General features: G+C 43.5%; 1 protein-coding gene across 1 annotated transcript in view; it reads left to right on the top strand.

Annotated features, from left to right (window-relative positions):
* Window positions 1-20212, top strand: part of MRC2 (mannose receptor C-type 2) — a 382895-nt gene that overhangs the window by 283451 nt on the left and 79232 nt on the right. Inside the window, exons 22-23 of the mRNA XM_085876862.1 lie at window positions 5703-5875; window positions 13169-13277. Of these exons, the coding sequence (XP_085732988.1) occupies window positions 5703-5875; window positions 13169-13277 (282 nt within the window). The remainder of the gene's footprint in view (window positions 1-5702; window positions 5876-13168; window positions 13278-20212) is intronic.

Genomic DNA, 20212 nt, shown 5'->3' on the forward strand with positions numbered 1-20212 from the left:
GTAATACAAGACTTCAAAATTACCTGATCACCCCACAATGCATCGGTGTGCATGCACAGAAACACTTAACTCCACTGTATAATGGGTGCTCACGGCCAGGGGCGTATCTAAGGAAAATAGTGCCGATGGCAAGCACTGAAATTGCGCCCCTGTCCAAACATCTGACACCGATCTTTTAGATAACTTTACCAGAATATCAGCTCAAAAATACAACCCCAGCTCATTAATCTTTGAACTAACAAATTATCGCACTACATGAAAATTACAACTGCACCTTCCTTGCTTTCACTGATGCAAATTGGTCTGTGATGTGTTCAAAGTCAGTTTTTTTTCAGTTTCTTCTCTTTCAACACTCAGCAGAACAAGATCACAGAGTCTGCCTTGACCCATGGAGGCTCTCAAATGTGAAAGTATTAGTTTTAACTTGCTGAATGATCTCTCACAGCTGGCGATGGAAACTGCTATGGTTTGCAATATCTGAATAGCAATGTGAAGATCGGGAAAGACGCTCTCATCTCCATACTGAACAATAAATTTGAGAAGCTCTTCAGGTCGTGATATTTTCTTGTTGGCCCGACTTGATTGAAACATTCTACAATCCAAAATTTCTTCATAAAGCTGCTGTCCATCAACATCAGAGCTGTGCAATTCATCCAAATGTTCACACTACTTCTTTAGGTCGTTACTGTTGGTGCTGTAACAGTCCCTCGACATCGAGAAGGAACCCAAACTTGGCCTCAGTGTCGTGCAAATGAGCGAACCTTTCATCCATTTGTCTGTGAAGACGGTCGAGTGTTCCCTTCATGACTCTTTCCATTTCCTCATTGGCTGTTAACTCAGCGTCTCTCGAGTTCTCATCAGCCATTTGTTTCTTTCATCTCTGATGCCTTTCAACTTCATTATTTCGTTCCTGATAGAGACCGAGTCCTGCTCAGTGGCGCCCCCTCTTCAAGTGACGCCAAGGGCATGTGTCATGCCGATCATACCTTAGATACGCCACTGCTCATGGCAAAACCTCCACTGTATAATGGGCACTCACACCAAAACCTCCACTGTATAATGGGCACTCACACCAAAACCTCCACTGTATAATGGGTACTCACACCAAAACCTCCACTATATTATGGGTGCTTCCAAACAAAACCTCCACTGTATAATGGGCACTCACACCAAAACCTCCACTATATTATGGGTGCTTCCAAACAAAACCTCCACTGTATAATGGGTGCTCATGGCAAACCCTCCACTGAATAATGGGCACTCACACAAAAACCTCCACTGTATAATGGGTGCTCATGGCAAACCCTCCACTGAATAATGGGTGCTCATGGCAAAACCTCCACTGTATAATGGGTGCTCATGGCAAAACCTCCACTGTATAATGGGTGCTCATGGCAAACCCTCCACTGAATAATGGGCACTCACACAAAAACCTCCACTGTACAGGGGTAGCTCACAGTAAAACCTCCACTGTACGTTTGAGGAGAACTGACTGAGAGGGAGAATCATCTCGGAGGAGAGGAGGTTGTTCTGCCTGCCTGTTTTCGTCACCCTCTGTCTGTTTGTCGTCCTGCCAATCTCCTCATCTTACCCATCATCATCCTCATCCCTCATCGCCTGCTCATGGCTGTCCTGTGCACAGTCTTCCACCACCAGAGCTGGGTCCCCTGGTTTTGTCACTTTCCCATCTGTGATCGAGTCCAGAGTGAGGCACCTTATGTTTCTTTCGATTCGGTTTTCCCTCACTGTATGTAATTAATTCTTTATCAATTGCATTTCCTTCCTCCCATCCCAACCCACCGTTGTCTCCTCGTAATCACCATCCACTAGTTCTTTTTCTTTAGGTTACGGGAAATAAACCCGCTGGTTTTACAAGAGCTAAGGTTCTCCTGTTTCTCCTCACAACTGCGCGTGCGTAGTCTGCCATTATTTGGAACATCTCCACAGGATTTAAAACTGTTTGGTACTTAGTGGGATTTTAACCTCCTGCCGCAATGAGCTCATCATTAGTTTTGCCGCTCTCTCTCTATCGAGTGCAGCCCGTGGCTGCTGGTTGCATCATTGGTTGGGACACGGCTATGCCGCTGGTGCAGTGTCCCCCTTACCAGTACACTGGTACTCATTTTCCCAACCTCGGAAGGATGACAGGCTGAGTCAACCTCCTGGTGTATTTCAATTCAGCGGCCAACGGGGCTTGAACTCAAGACTCTAGGATCCCAAGCCCCCACCCTAACCACTAAGCCAACACCAGGCTTAGTTTTGCCGCTGATGTGACTATATTATGAGAATAAGAATCCAGTATAATATTATGATGATAATATATATATATATATTGTTGTGGTTACCAAATTCGCAAACCACCATTCAGGTCCCTTAGGTGAGGTATCTCGGCAAGTATATGTGTAGTTAGGCCCAAACCCGTTGTCTAGTGGGAATACATGTCATTTATGCGAGCTGCGACTCTTCAGGATAGCCGTTTTTCTTTTACTATCTTTATTTTGGACCAACCGCCATGATTACCACCACAACCACAACATCAACCACCAACCACAACGCCGCTTCACCACAACCGCCACGACCTTCCCGTCACACCTCGCCACCGTAGCATCGCCACCGTTCTTGCCCCGCTGTGGGTACCGGTGTTGGACTCGGGCAGGGCGCGCGTCGAACAGCGTGTACAAAATCACGGATTTTGTGCTTCAAAAACGGATCAAAAACGACACACGCCCACTTTTTGCCGTCCAATCGGTGAGCGAGGGGCGATTTGGCCCCGCCTCCAGAACGATCGATATATGCAAATTTGTGGATCAAAAAGCCTTCACGCCCACTTTTTCTCGGGCCAATGGGGAGCGAGGTGAAAGGTCAAAGGGAGGGGGTCAAAGGCGAAGCTACGGGGGGATAAAAGGACCGTGTTCGTCAGTCAGAGCAGTGTGGAAGTCTGGAGCCCGAAGCCTGCAGTAGCTGGAGAAGCTGAAGAGAGTCGAACGAGGAGAGCCCAAAGAAGAGTCCAGGGTGGAGAGTCCAGAGGCGGAGAGGCGGCAGCGGCGAAGGCAGACGAGGGGGTGCTCGCGACGGTGCCGGGAGCTGCACGCCCGAGGAAGGCCGGCAGCGCGACCTGGCCGAGGTGGAGACGCACACCAGGGATAATAAAGATCCTCTATACCCCGAGCATCAGCAACCCCCTCCTGTTTCCCCCCGCGCTGAGATAGTGCGATCAAGGGGGCCCCTTTCCCACCCCCTACCAGACACCCTCCGCGAGGCCCGCGGGTTGGGGCGCCATCGCCGCTCCGCGTCTCATCACCAGACGGGTAGGCGCGACCCGGTCTCGGCCTCAGGCCCGCCTCATCCTTGAGGGTATTTCTTTTCCTTGGTTTTGGGTATGTGTTGTCGGCGCCGTCTGTGAGGTAGAATTGTATAAGTGTTGCCGTGTGCTCGGTAGTCGGTATTAGCTCTGCATTGTGTTTTCGCTTTTATATTTGCTTTTTGTGTAAATGGAATTGTGTTTTTTCTGTGTGCTTTTGGTGGAATTGAATATGTGTGCTTCCCGTGTGCCGCGAATAAATGTGCTTTATTATTGAACTGTTCTCCCGCTTCGCTTCGTCTTTTCCTCCATTGAATCCCCATCTTGCTTCACGTAAAGGGTTGGTAGTGGGCTGAATACGCCCGATAATTAATCGAACCGTCGAGGTCGACGATAACACCGCTCGGTTATTCTGATAGTACGGAACGGGTCGCTTAAGTGGCCCGTGTCCGAAGTCGACCTGCGGCGAGGTGCGATCGCCCGGTCTACCCTCCGCGTGGGTACTTAGGTAGGTCGAATTCGGCGAGCAACCCTATCCCACGCGGGGGCTGATTGGCTCGATCGCGGTGAGACCGAAAGGTCCACCTGTGACTGGTTCCCGGCGTTAGTCCGAGAGGGTCACGACTGGATTGTCCGTCCGGTGGGCGACGTGCCGCGATTCGAGTTACGTGGCCGTCAGCACGCCGGCGGGCGCGAAGACTGCAACAATATATATATATATGAGAATAACATGAGTATAATATTAATACAGTCATAATAATATCGTATATTATAGAGTAATAGTCATAGTAATAACTAGAATGCCACTTTACTTTATAACTGCTGGCAGTGATGACCAGGTACCAAGCCGTCCTTCTTTCTTATAACCCCACATAGATCGGACACCTGACTCGTGACGTTCTCTTTATTATTATTCAATTGAATTCAGAATGGGATTAAAAAAAATGAAATTCTAATCAAATGGAAGACCAAATAGGTACTGCATTGGAGTCATTAGAAGGAATTCGAACAAGCAAGAAGCAAAGATGGAGTAATCAGGAGGAACTTGGACATGATTCAGGTTTCTGCTGCTGCTACTCTACCCTCAAACTCGTCCAGGTGCAGCCAAGGGAGCCTTATTCAAAAAAAATAATCAAATAAGTTCTCAGATTCAAACAACTAAATATTTCTGTCTGCTGGACCACATGTCCGATCAGTTTGAAATTTACAACATACATTCCCCGTGTCTCGCAGATCATAACTGTGAAGTTGCATATCGATTGATGAAGCGGTTCAAGAGGAGTTCAAGTTCAAAAAAAAAAAAAGATTTTCACTGGTTGCCAGATCATGTGACATCAATTATTCTTGAATACCCTGGTATCCCCAAGGCTTGGGGAATATTTGGTGAAGTTTCCCCTCAATCTGTCCAGCCATTCTGGAGAAGAAGATTTTATTTATTTATAGATTTTAGGGTAAATCCAATCCAAACCATGTGACCTGTGATGCCATGTGTGAACGTTTTGTTCCTCATGAATAGATGGTTATAACTGTAAAGTTTTGCCTCAATCTGTTCAGCCACTTCAGAGAAGAAGATTTTTGAAAGTTTAAAAAATACAAAAAAAACAATATGGCTGCCAAACCACTTGACTGATGACGTCATCATTTTTTTTTTCTGTGGACCAATTTATCTTTAAATTTATCTGGCGGACCAACCCCCAAAAATTTTCATACGAATCGGATGTAGCATTCGATGTATGCAATTATGACGTCATAACGAGGCACCTATGACGTCATAAAAAATGAAACATTCCCCATGAGGAGTGCTTGCATTGTGTCAAGTTTAATTTTTTTTTTTCTTTGGTGTGGTTTTGGAGGTAGAGGTCCACATTTTTCCCTTTTCTCCAACATGGCTGCTACACCACGTCACTCATGACATCATAATTATTATTGCAACATTCTACATGAGTAGTTGCTCATGGTGAAAATTTCATCTCAATCTGAGAAGCGGTTGCAGAGAAAAACATTCATTTTTTGTGTGGACAAACAAACAAACAGACATACAGACAGACAAACAAACGGACCCAAATGCAACACCCTCTCCTCTAGTGAGGGTAATGATAAACTTCATGGGTCAGGGTCAAGTCTCCGCTCAAAGTGGGATGTCTGGGTCATTACTGCCAGCAGTTATAAAGTGGCAGTTCTAATTATGTCTCTTATTAATTATGTAGCACACCAATACACAAACAACACACAAAATACACCACACAAAAGCAGTCCTGGCTCGGGTCTGCAGTCTCTGATTGCTCTTTTTCTTTTAAAATGTTTTTATTACCTCTTGATATGAGAATAACATGAGTATAATATTAATACACAATGCATACTCTTATCATCTTAATCTATCTTGGTTTGATACCTGGTGCAGCTTTTCTGATGGTGAACATGGATTTGATACCTGATGGTTACTGGATCGGTCTCTACAGAGCAGCCAACAGTCACGCATACAGGTGGCTGCAGGATGTAAATGTGACGTACACCAACTGGGCTCCAGGACAGCCTTCTGCACCCTGGGATAAACCTTCCAGCACACAGATGTTTGTGAGTTTCCCTTAAATTTATGGGCACACTTTGCTATTGTTCCATGTGTGCGAACAAGGGCACACATAAGTCTTTTCCAACTTTGCAACCTTGATTGGGAAATATTTTCCCATTCTTCTGTGCAAAACTGTTCAAGCCAAGTGAAGTTGCGTGTGTAGTGTTGATGGACAGCAATCTTCAAGTCAGGCCACAGATTTTCGATTGGATTTAGGTCGGGCTCTGACTGAGCCACTCAATGACATTTATCTTTTTGTTCCTTAGCCACTCCAGTGTAGCTTTGGCTGTGTGCTTCGGGTCGTCGTCATGCTGAAAGGTGAACTTCTGTCCCAATTTCAACTTTCTTGTTGAGGGAAGCAGGTTTTCCACTCGGATTTTTCTGTATCTTGCTCCATCAATTTTCCCTTCTGTCCTGACAAGCCCCCCAGTCTCTACTGATGAGAAACATTCCCATAACATGATGCTGCCAGCACCATGCTTCACAGTAGGGATGGTGTTCTTTGGGTGATGTGCTATGTTGGGTTTGTGCCAAACATAAAGTTTTGCATTTCGGCCAAAAAGTTCCATCTTGGTTTCGTTAGACCCCAAACCTTTTTGCCACATGGCTTCAGAATCTGCAGTGGTGTTTTGCATTCCTCAAACGGGACTCAAGGTGGGCTTTTTAAGTTATGGCTTCCTTAAGTTATGGCTTCCTTCTTGCCACCCGACCGACCATATGGGCCAGATTTGTGGAGTGCTTGGAATATTGTTGTCACACGCACATAGTGACCAGTCTTTGCCATAAAGGAATGTAGCTCTTTCAAAGTTCCCATTGGCCTCTTGGTGGCCTCTCTGATCTGTCTTCTCCTTGCTTGGTCATCCAGTTTGGAGGGATGGCCTGATCTAGGCAGGGTCTTGGTGGTACCATATGTCTTCCACTTCTTCATGATTGTCTTGACTGTGCTCCAAGGGATATTCAAGGCCTATGAATTACTTTTTATACCCATCCCCTGATTTGTGCCTTTCCACAACTTTATCCCGGAGGTCTTTTGAAAGCTTATTGGTGCTCATGGTTGAGTCTTTGCTGTGAAATGCATTGCCCAGCAGAGGAAATCTACAGGAACAACTGATTTTATTCTGCAATAATCAGAATCACTACAATTTAACACATGTGGAGGCCAGTTTACTTGATGTGTGATTTTGAAGGTGATTGGTTGCACTTGAGCTAATTTACAATTGCTATTAGAAGTGGGGTGGACACTTATCCAACCTTGGTATTCTAGTTTTGTATTTTAAATTAATTTTCTGAAATTTGTATCATTTGTTTTTTCACTTGGAAGTTGTGGGTTACAATGTGGAAATAAAGGTGGAAAAAGTTTGATTTAATGCAATTTAATTCCAAGCTATCAAGCAACAAAAGGTGAAAGTTTTGAAAGGGGGTGTAAGACTTTCTTTTGGCACTGAACTCCCTTCCCTGAGTACTTTTTTGAGTACTCTGAGTACACTGCCCTTAACTATCTGAGTAATTTGTAGATGAGCATACATGGACCTCAGTCTTTTTTATTCCATCTTTTCCCAACTGCCGTTTATAATTTTCTTTTCATTTTATTATACTCTGCATTCGCGCATCGTCTACCATGCAGGGGCACCGCAGAGGATTTGAGGTGCGGAGACAAAGGGAAATACAAGCCGGTAGGCGACGAGGGATTCGCTCGGATCCAAGCGCTGGATACGATGCTTTTCATTCTGACCGATCCACCGACGAAGATTCATTGCCAAGACGTATTGGTTCACATACAATTGTTTCTCTGCCTGGCAAGAATTTTCCTATTGCGTATTTTGTCAACTGGCACTCCTCACAGGACTACCATTTGAAAAATAAAACCTAAATCAAAAATCGGCTCGAGTAAAATTTTCTAAATATCTCAAAGTGTTTAATTCCGGTCTCGTTTCTCCACATTCAAAACTGTAGGACAAGTATTGAAAATAGTGAACGTAGGTCGAGAAAAAGTATTTTTTCGAATTTTGCGTATTTCAGCCCCGACACCCTTGATGATCGAATCTGGAAAAATGCTGCGGTTCAATTTTGTAGTAGTTATTAAACTCTATCCATACACCGAATTTGAACGTTCTGCCATCGACGGTTTCCGAGATCAAGGTCACTAAACATATTCCCTGGTTCACCACCTTTCCGCATTGGGAGGGCTGCCATTCGGAAACTATGAGAGATAGAGGAACGTTATGCTGTCGCGATAACTAGATGGGGATGCAAGGAATAGGCAGGAGTTGGTCCAGTCGCTCTACCTACCATAGAAGTCGTGCTACGTCAGTTACCGTTTGGGTTCTTAAAATGCGGTTTTTCGGCCGCTGCATAGCAACGGGTGGTTGCTTAGCAACGAAACTCAAACGCGCACATTCCCAGCCCATATGGCACCTATTCGCCAAGTTTCATCGAAATCGGTTTGCTGGTTTGTGCTGTGGAGCCTCGCGTTGCAGACACACACACACACACACACACACACACACACACACACACACACACACACACACACACACACACACACGGAAAACCCGACAATAACGGATATCTAGCGAATCCCAACAAAAAGCAAGCAATGGCTTTTAAATTGTTGCCAAGGAGTTGTTTTCACCGCGCTACAATGGCGGCGGCCTCGCCAACCGGAAGTCACCTATCACACAAATAAAGGTGCGAATAATGATCCTGATTACATCAATTATTATAAATATCCTTTCCGACGCAGAATTAAAAAGATTAATGAAACCACTGGTAACACCTTTTAACCTCTGTTGTAATCCATGATGATGTAGTCCGCAGAAGTAGCATGGTTCTTCTGTGCACGGAATTTTACGCGTGAATGAACATTAAGTTTGAGTTCGGGTTAGCCTCATTGGCATGCTTTGACTTTAATTCCATTTATATATTCTTTGACAATCGCGCTGTCGTCAGCGACCGCCTCTTGGAATGAGGGTTGCTCCCCTATAAATGTCTTCCGATAACATGAGCAAGGGTCTGAGTACACGACAACTTTACGTTGAACGGTTTCTGAGTTTAATTCACATTTAGACACACCTTGAGAGACACTGTATTTGTATATCAAAATGCGCACAACACGGAACAATGTTTTTATCTCACTCATGTGCACAACACGGAACAAGGTTTTTATCTCACTCATGTGCACAACACGGAACAAGGTTTTTATCTCACTCATGTGCACAACACGGAACAAGGTTTTTATCTCACTCATGTGCACAACACGGAACAAGGTTTTTATCTCACTCATGTGCACAACATGGAACAAGGTTTTTATCTCACTCATGTGCACAACATGGAACAATGTTTTTATCTCACTCATGTGCACAACATGGAACAAGGTTTTTATCTCACTCATGTGCACAACATGGAACAAGGTTTTTATCTCACTCATGTGCACAACATGGAACAATGTTTTTATCTCACTCATGTGCACAACACGGAACAATGTTTTTATCTCACTCATGTGCACAACATGGAACAATGTTTTTATCTCACTCATGTGCACAACACGGAACAATGTTTTTATCTCACTCATGTGCACAACATGGAACAATGTTTTTATCTCACTCATGTGCACAACACGGAACAAGGTTTTTATCTCACTCATGTGCACAACATGGAACAAGGTTTTTATCTCACTCATGTGCACAACATGGAACAAGGTTTTTATCTCACTCATGTGCACAACATGGAACAAGGTTTTTATCTCACTCATGTGCACAACATGGAACAATGTTTTTATCTCACTCATGTGCACAACATGGAACAATGTTTTTATCTCACTCATGTGCACAACATGGAACAAGGTTTTTATCTCACTCATGTGCACAACATGGAACAAGGTTTTTATCTCACTCATGTGCACAACATGGAACAAGGTTTTTATCTCACTCATGTGCACAACATGGAACAAGGTTTTTATCTCACTCATGTGCACAACATGGAACAAGGTTTTTATCTCACTCATGTGCACAACACGGAACAATGTTTTTATCTCACTCATGTGCACAACATGGAACAAGGTTTTTATCTCACTCATGTGCACAACACGGAACAATGTTTTTATCTCACTCATGTGCACAACACGGAACAAGGTTTTTATCTCACTCATGTGCACAACATGGAACAAGGTTTTTATCTCACTCATGTGCACAACATGGAACAAGGTTTTTATCTCACTCATGTGCACAACATGGAACAAGGTTTTTATCTCACTCATGTGCACAACATGGAACAAGGTTTTTATCTCACTCATGTGCACAACATGGAACAATGTTTTTATCTCACTCATGTGCACAACATGGAACAAGGTTTTTATCTCACTCATGTGCACAACATGGAACAAGGTTTTTATCTCACTCATGTGCACAACATGGAACAAGGTTTTTATCTCACTCATGTGCACAACATGGAACAAGGTTTTTATCTCACTCATGTGCACAACATGGAACAAGGTTTTTATCTCACTCATGTGCACAACATGGAACAAGGTTTTTATCTCACTCATGTGCACAACATGGAACAAGGTTTTTATCTCACTCATGTGCACAACATGGAACAAGGTTTTTATCTCACTCATGTGCACAACATGGAACAAGGTTTTTATCTCACTCATGTGCACAACACGGAACAAGGTTTTTATCTCACTCATGTGCACAACATGGAACAATGTTTTTATCTCACTCATGTGCACAACATGGAACAAGGTTTTTATCTCACTCATGTGCACAACATGGAACAAGGTTTTTATCTCACTCATGTGCACAACATGGAACAAGGTTTTTATCTCACTCATGTGCACAACATGGAACAAGGTTTTTATCTCACTCATGTGCACAACATGGAACAAGGTTTTTATCTCACTCATGTGCACAACATGGAACAATGTTTTTATCTCACTCATGTGCACAACACGGAACAATGTTTTTATCTCACTCATGTGCACAACACGGAACAAGGTTTTTATCTCACTCATGTGCACAACATGGAACAAGGTTTTTATCTCACTCATGTGCACAACATGGAACAAGGTTTTTATCTCACTCATGTGCACAACATGGAACAAGGTTTTTATCTCACTCATGTGCACAACATGGAACAAGGTTTTTATCTCACTCATGTGCACAACATGGAACAAGGTTTTTATCTCACTCATGTGCACAACATGGAACAAGGTTTTTATCTCACTCATGTGCACAACATGGAACAAGGTTTTTATCTCACTCATGTGCACAACACGGAACAAGGTTTTTATCTCACTCATGTGCACAACATGGAACAAGGTTTTTATCTCACTCATGTGCACAACATGGAACAAGGTTTTTATCTCACTCATGTGCACAACATGGAACAAGGTTTTTATCTCACTCATGTGCACAACATGGAACAAGGTTTTTATCTCACTCATGTGCACAACATGGAACAAGGTTTTTATCTCACTCATGTGCACAACATGGAACAATGTTTTTATCTCACTCATGTGCACAACATGGAACAAGGTTTTTATCTCACTCATGTGCACAACATGGAACAAGGTTTTTATCTCACTCATGTGCACAACATGGAACAAGGTTTTTGTCTCACTCATGTGCACAACATGGAACAAGGTTTTTATCTCACTCATGTGCACAACATGGAACAAGGTTTTTATCTCACTCATGTGCACAACATGGAACAAGGTTTTTATCTCACTCATGTGCACAACATGGAACAATGTTTTTATCTCACTCATGTGCACAACATGGAACAAGGTTTTTATCTCACTCATGTGCACAACATGGAACAAGGTTTTTGTCTCACTCATGTGCACAACATGGAACAAGGTTTTTATCTCACTCATGTGCACAACATGGAACAAGGTTTTTATCTCACTCATGTGCACAACATGGAACAAGGTTTTTATCTCACTCATGTGCACAACATGGAACAAGGTTTTTATCTCACTCATGTGCACAACATGGAACAAGGTTTTTATCTCACTCATGTGCACAACATGGAACAAGGTTTTTATCTCACTCATGTGCACAACATGGAACAAGGTTTTTATCTCACTCATGTGCACAACATGGAACAAGGTTTTTATCTCACTCATGTGCACAACATGGAACAAGGTTTTTATCTCACTCATGTGCACAACATGGAACAATGTTTTTATCTCACTCATGTGCACAACATGGAACAAGGTTTTTATCTCACTCATGTGCACAACATGGAACAAGGTTTTTATCTCACTCATGTGCACAACACGGAACAAGGTTTTTATCTCACTCATGTGCACAACATGGAACAAGGTTTTTATCTCACTCATGTGCACAACATGGAACAAGGTTTTTATCTCACTCATGTGCACAACATGGAACAAGGTTTTTATCTCACTCATGTGCACAACATGGAACAAGGTTTTTATCTCACTCATGTGCACAACATGGAACAATGTTTTTATCTCACTCATGTGCACAACACAGAACAATGTTTTTATCTCACTCATGTGCACAACATGGAACAATGTTTTTATCTCACTCATGTGCACAACATGGAACAAGGTTTTTATCTCACTCATGTGCACAACATGGAACAAGGTTTTTATCTCACTCATGTGCACAACATGGAACAATGTTTTTATCTCACTCATGTGCACAACATGGAACAATGTTTTTATCTCACTCATGTGCACAACACAGAACAAGGTTTTATTCTCACTCATGTGCACAACATGGAACAAGGTTTTTATCTCACTCATGTGCACAACACGGAACAAGGTTTTTATCTCACTCATGTGCACAACACAGAACAAGGTTTTTATCTCACGCCTTAAAACGCGGTTTTTCGGCCGCTGCATAGCAACGGGTGGTTGCTTAGCAACGAAACTCAAACACGCTTACTCCCAACTCATATGGTACCTGTTCGCCAAGTTTCATCGAAATCGGTTTGATGGTTTGTGCTGTGGAGCCTCGCGTTGTACACACACACACACACACACACACACACACACACACACACACACACACACACACACACACACACACACACACACACACACACACACACACACACACACGGAAAACCCGACAATAACGGATATCTCGTGAATCCCAATAATTTTCAATGCAAATGCACAATTTTTACAAGTTTATTTTTCCATTGATAACATGAAATTGGATTTAGGCTTTTTGTAAACATAAAATCGCTGGTTCCACCTTAGCTTGGAAGTGTTTAGTGAAATCTTCTTATCGTTTTTTTCACTTGCACCTTGTGCTTCACAGGAACACTGTGCCATGGTATGGAATGGTCCACCAGCGACATTCACCGGGAAATGGGATGACCGTCCTTGCAACCAGGAGAAGCATGCTTTCATCTGCCAGTTATACAAAAGTGAGAATTCCCTTCAGAAAATGTTCCACAAATTTAACTTGAAATCGGTAAGAAAATTCAGGGGTTTTTTTTAACAGAAGTGTATTTTTCAAAGTAATGACATCTGATGTGAGCATATACTGTCAATGTAACTGAGTTACCATGGGCTCTCGATGTAAACATGCAATGAGAAATGCATTGAACAAGGTTGTCATGCAGGGAATTTTAATTTTAAACAATCAAGGAAATGAGATATAATACAATGGGGTTACAAATAGATAGAATAGATATACAATGGGCAAATATAATACCAATACTGAATGCCAATTACCAATTGTTACCATTCACTGCCCTTAACTATTTGGAACAGGGCTGACAGAATGGCCTGGTAGTAAGCGCACTCACCTCTTGGCTCTCGAGCCAGGATTTGAATCCCGACCCAGCTGTAAACTGTCATTCCGGTGTTTCACAGGCAGGGTGATTCATCAATGTATGCGTCGTCCCTCAGATGGATGTTCAATTGGGTGTGCCGTCTGTCGGCATTCGTTGGTGGACATTAAAGTTCCCATGGTGTCCTTCACAAAGAGTAAGCAAGCTTCCACCAACACCCTGAACAAATGACTAATTCCTGCCCGAACCAGCAGAGGGTATTGCAACAGCGGCCCAACCTCGTCCTCAGCCAATGATGCTACCCTGCAGCCTTGTGCTCCATTGGAAGGAAGAAGAAGAACTATTTAGAACAACCCAACATACTGTTAAGTTTGTGGGGTAGATGAAGAAATTTCATAGGAAAGACAGGATTGTATTGGTATAGAGTTGCTTGGCCCGTGGGTGTGTAGGAGACAGCTCGATGTAATTAAGTCAGGAAACTGTGAGCTTAAGTGTTACTTGTCACCACACTGGGGGTGGTGCAGTGCTAATTAGATGGGGATAAAGGATAATTCCCCCAGTATGTATTCACCCCTCTGAGACTTTTCCTGATGTTTTTGTGTTGCCAACCGGCAATGATAGAACTACTTTTTCCTAACGGCAATGGTCATTGCAGCCGAGCTGCATGACCAGGTCAGGAGGGGCCCCGCCCCCATGGGGGACGGCGGGCGAAGTCACGCCCCCGAGGCTGATGATTGATGGGCGTGACGTCAGGAGCGTGTAGGAGGCGAGTCGTCGAGGGAGGAGGAGGACGTTACTCAGAGGACACGGAGGATCTCGCTTTTGCTCACGCATGACGAAGGCAGCGCGATTCTCGTTCTCGTGCTGTGTGAATTTGCGGTGTGCTGGGCAAGATGCTGTCCGTTGACTGTTTGGCTGAGCCATGAAGAGTGTGCGTTTCTGAGGCGAGAAGAAGAGGTGCCTCGTGGGCCTGATCACGGGAACTCGGTAATCGTCCCGTCATGAGTGCCATCGTTGTGAACAGACCGTCTTGAGAATAAGTTCATGAGCCCTGACGTTGAGTGCCGTCTCCGAATTACCTCCTGTACGTCTTCCCGCCCAGAGAGCGATGACACCATTTTGAGTGCATTTCTCCCACACAGTGACGAAGCGGTTTTAGTGACCAAGCTTGAGGAGCCCATCCCTGGGCACACAGGTAAGTGTCAGGATAAAGGAGGGATTTTTCTTTTATTATTCTGTTCCCTTGTCTGTATTTATTAATCTATTCCCTCTGCATGGAGGCACCTCAAATAGATTTAGATTTGTTTTCCCTCACGTTTTTCTTTCATTGTTATAATTTGAATTATTGTCATTGTACATATTTGATTATTGTCATTAAATTATTATTTGTTCTATTTCATTTGCTTGTGTCCGTGTTTCTGTTGTGGGTTGAGTACAACCTGTGTACCGCTGTCCTTTACCGCCATTTCTTTCCCGCGTGCGCATTAATCTCCGAGAGTCTCAGCTGTAAGCCTCCAAGGGAGAAGTTTGGCCATCTATCCAGGTAGGGGTTAAACCCCTGAACACGACAATACAATTATTTTAACGTCAGAGGACAGTGGCATCACACGTGCCAGTGAGCAAGATACTGCTAGCACCCTTCCCTGGGGCAAAACAAAGCTGGTTCAATGAATCAGTATCAACACACAAGATAATTTCAAACAAGCAGTGCATTAAATAAGATTTTTCTTACACGACAGCACCTTCTGTGCAATAGTGTTACTATTACAAGGCTATACCGTACAGGGATATACAAGGATATTGATGCAGTTGGAGGCTATTTTGCCAATCATACCTGTGATATATCAACACCACTTTAATTCAGTCTACCTCCTTATTGGGGGGAGTAGTTGGGTGACGTCAGGTACAGGAACTTTCCTTTTTTACACACACACACACACACACACACACACACACACACACACACACACACACACACACACACACACACACACACACACACACACACACACACACACACACACACACACACACACACACACACACACACACACTCCAAGGATTTGGATATAGCCTGACATCCAATAAGAAATGTCCAAAGAGACAGGGAAGGTGACACATCTGCACATGGATGATCCACAATGTTTATGCACCAAATGACAAAAACTGAAAAGAATAACTGTTATTGTTGAAACGGTACTCCGACGACATTCGAAATGGAATTTGGACGAGATAAGTGTGCCAAGTACACCATTCATGCAAGATACACCAATTAAAACTGATGACATAAAAATCGACCAAGATACATCATGACAGGAGTTGGACAACAAAACATCATACAAATACCTCAGATTAGAAGAGGGCCACCAAATATGTCACAAACAAATGTACAAAATAATTACCAAAGAATATCTACGTAGAACGAGGCTGATCCTGAAAATGTATCTCTCCCCGAGAAACGAAATCAAAGCCATAAACAACTAGCAATACCAGTGTTCCAATGCAGCTGCGGTATAGTAAACCGGCCACAAGCGGAAATCAAAAAAACTAGACGTCAGAACAAGGAAACTCCTCACTATCCACAAAATGTTTCACAAAAATCATTTCCGAGAATGTACCTGCCGACATGAGGATGAAGGTAGCGGCCTGATAGAGCTCAACCAAGTGCACAGAATAACAACTGGAGGATTGGCTGAATAGGTGAAAAGTTCAACAGACGACCGAATCCAATTTGTATGCAAACACGAAGACAACAAACCAGAGAATATACAGTATCTCTAACCCACCTTACAAAAATTTCCAAAGACAAGTGCAAATGAAAGATGTCACACATGAAACCGAAACAGCGACGAATACAGCCCCAACTCTTGCAAAAAATACGAAAGAAAAATACAACATGAAATATCGACAGATATACACCAACAACTGGGAGAACGATAAAAGTGAAAGAAGGTGTTAAAAAAATTAAAAAGGAGTTAGACAGAATGGGCATCGACAAAGAAGGCTCTTTGTAATCAATGGCTAAAGAGAGGTCAGCTCAACTGGGATGGAGAACAAATCATTATAAATGCCCAAGACCAAGGAGACTACACAAATGGCTTCAAGAAGATGGTGGGATTGAGTCAATCGTACAGGTGCAGGTTCTGCAAGACAGAAACAGAAAGTACAACCTACCTCCTATCGGGATGTAAAAATTGATTTCAGAACAACTGCACACACAAAGCCACAACAAGGTATGTGGAGTGATCCACTGGCACATCTACAAAAACGTCAATATCCCACTTCCAGAAAACTCATGGAAGCACGAACAAAAAGCAGTCGTTGAAAACAAGGAAGTACCGCTCACGTACGACCTAATTATCCCATCGAGCACGAACAAAGAAAACAAAGCATTGCAACCGGATATAGTACTGAGGTACAAAAAGGAAAAGGAAGGCATTGCTTAATGAGGAGTTGGTACCCAGCAATTTTGGCCTAAACGATGAAGAAATCAAGTAAATTACCAAATACCATGATCTCAAAAATGAAGTGAAAAGAGCTTGGAAGCTGAAGAGCGACGAACTTGTGCCAGTGATAATTGACGTGAACGATGATGAAGAACCTCATGGAGATCTCAAAAACCATCCCTGGGAATATTACCACAAACTTCAGTTGGAAGCTGTCGGTGCTTGCTCTCGATCCTGAAAAGAGCCCTTGGAACAAAACTTCACAGCTTGGTCCATGAATAATGACCCATCCCTCCCACCCCGCTTACTGAAACAGAGGTGGATACTTCGAGACCTGGGAGGACTCCGTTCCATCTTCCTAAACCTGCATATGGGGATCTCACACACACACACACACACACACACACACACACACACACACACACACACACACACACACACACACACACACACACACACACACGCACACACGTGCACGTGTGATGGCGTCAATTATGTCAGCATGCAATCAACTCGTCACACCATCTCTCACTGGTTTCCCCACCTTGTTCCGCCAATGGCGATCCAGGGGCCATGACTGGTGGCAAGGGGAGGAAAAGAAGGAGGGAGGTAATGTGGAGGAAGAGCTGGTAATATTAATGAGCAGAGATTAGGGCCGCTGCGAGGTGCATGTGGATTGGAACTATGTGTGCTCCCGAGTTGACGCTCTACGGCTGTTTGTATTTCCAATAGACCATGTGGAGCACTGGGTGTTGAGGATGACGTGGCTAAGGTGGAGATGCTTAATTGGGCTTGGAGGAGTGGTTTGCCGGTGGATGCACTTGGCCTGGTGGCCTTTAACCCGGAACAAGGCCCCACGGTTGGTTACGTCTTGGACATGCTGCATGGAGCCCCAGAAGATCATTGTGCTGAGAGCAGGTGACCAGCACCGATTGTCCTGTGGGCTCAGTGGAAAGTGGGGGAAATGGGTTTGAGGCAGTACAGTGTTGTTGGTACCTCACTCGCGATGTGATATCGATGAGCGTGGGAAGAGGTGTTGGAGAGGAAGGGACTTTGATGACTGGAACTTGTGTTGTAAATACAGGAAAATGAAACAAATTATGGTACACAGACCCCTTATCCTGAGTCTATGCAGTGACACTGTGCAGGTGGAATGTGCACTGCAAAGAGTGAAGCATGCACCTCATTTGGTGAGAAAAATAACATCTCACAAGGAGACGGATCTGCAGCAAGCCGAGAGGCTGGGAAGGTGCTACCTGTCTCTTCAAAAACGAAGCTGAACAAGAGAAACCTCAACACCGAGTGTTGAAGCATAGAGGAGAAGGAGGCCTTTCTCCATTGTAAAGTCTGTTTAAGACATGAGCAGTAGGGGATGAACACAAGGGGAGTTAGATTCATGGACTGGCTGAAGAAGACCAGATTGGCCACCAGAGCAGAGATGGTGCCATTCCACAAATTGAAAAAAGTTTGGTCAACCCCACATAAACTCCTAAATAATAATAAAGTAAAACAGATAGCAGTTAACACCATAAGAAAAGCAAAAGAAGATATGAGGAGGATGGGAGTCAAGGACTTGCTAGTGGTGGAGGTCTGGGTGGACAAAGGGATGGTGGGGATGTGGCAGCAATTGCGTGAGGAGGGGCGATGCAGCAAAGCCAGGCTTTGGAATGTGGCATGTCATGAGAGACCCAGCGGCGAAGACAAGTTGTGTCCGGGGGGGGGGAGGGGGGAGAGACACGGACCCGACTTCGTCATGGAGTGGGTGAAAATACAAATAGGATGAACTTTTCAGATAGGATGAATCATTTCCGGTGAACTATTTTTTTTATTTTAAATGTATACAGAAAAAAAAAAAAAACACTGGAGCATAACTCAGATAAACCATTGGCTAAATTGGAGAACAATCACACTCACAAAATAAATTTGCTGTGTGAATGGAAAAATCGTTCTCGAGTCAGATGAGCAAATTAAAGTTAAAAGGAATTTTTTTTTAATGTCCGTCCGTTCAAACAGATAGGATGAAAACGACAATGGTGGATGATGACTCGCAGGAGGATGGAGGGAAATGGTGGAGTGGACTAGAGGGAGAGGATGATGAGATGAGGAACAGTGAAGACTGGAAGAAGAGTTTGAAAACAAAATATAGGAGATGATATTGACCCCACTCAAGGAAAGACAACAACTATACTGAATAGAAAACAAAATACGATTATTTTCTGATTCGTGTACTTATACGGAGAAAAATACTCGTTAGGAGAACCAACAAAGCACTCGAGATTGGTACCTAAATTATCCCCATTAAAGGAACTCGACACCATGAACTTTGCAGGGGCACTGCTCAAACAAAAAAAATTAACAGGAAAACAACATCGCAAGAAGAAAAGACCAAACCAGCCCCTACTGACAGAGAACAGGCACCACCATGGAAACAAAGACTAGAGATACAAAATACACCCGTGCGGGAGTGACGGTCATCTCTGCGAGAAAATATATAGCCTCCTGAAGGTAGGGCAGTTTTTGCAAACTTTGAAGTCACGTGACGCGAAAACGAAAGTGAAATTCGAAAATCCGTCCTGACCAAATTTAGATATTGTCCCATAGATTCATATGCCACAATCAAATTCAAGATTGCTTGAAAAATGTAGGAGATAGATTTTTAAAATCGTCATTTTGGCATGAAAATCGTTATTTTCGCATTTTTTGCCAACTTTGGAGTCACGTGACACGAAAACGAAAGCGAATCTCGAAAATCCGGCCCGACCAAATTTAGATATTGTCCCATAGATTCATATGCCACAATCAAATTCAAGATTGCTTGAGAAATGTAGGAGGAGATAGATTTTGAAAATCATCATTTTCGCATTTTTTGCCAACTTTGAAGTCACGTGACACGAAAACGAAAGCGAATATCGAAAATCCGGCCCGACCAAAATTTAGATATTCTCCCATAGATTCATATGCTACAATCAAATTCAAGATCGCTTGAGAAATGGCGGAGATAGAACTTGAAAATCGTCATTTTCGCAACTTCAAAGGCCTCGTGACCTTGACCTTGACCTTCGGTGACTTTGAAAGTCATACCATCGTGTACGTCTCATCGACCTCTATTAGGATCACTAA

Source organism: Eptatretus burgeri, chromosome 4, assembly GCF_056783735.1.
Source record: "Eptatretus burgeri isolate ZD-2024b chromosome 4, Ebu_testis_v1, whole genome shotgun sequence".
In the NCBI taxonomy this organism is placed as follows: Eukaryota; Metazoa; Chordata; class Myxini; order Myxiniformes; family Myxinidae; genus Eptatretus; species Eptatretus burgeri.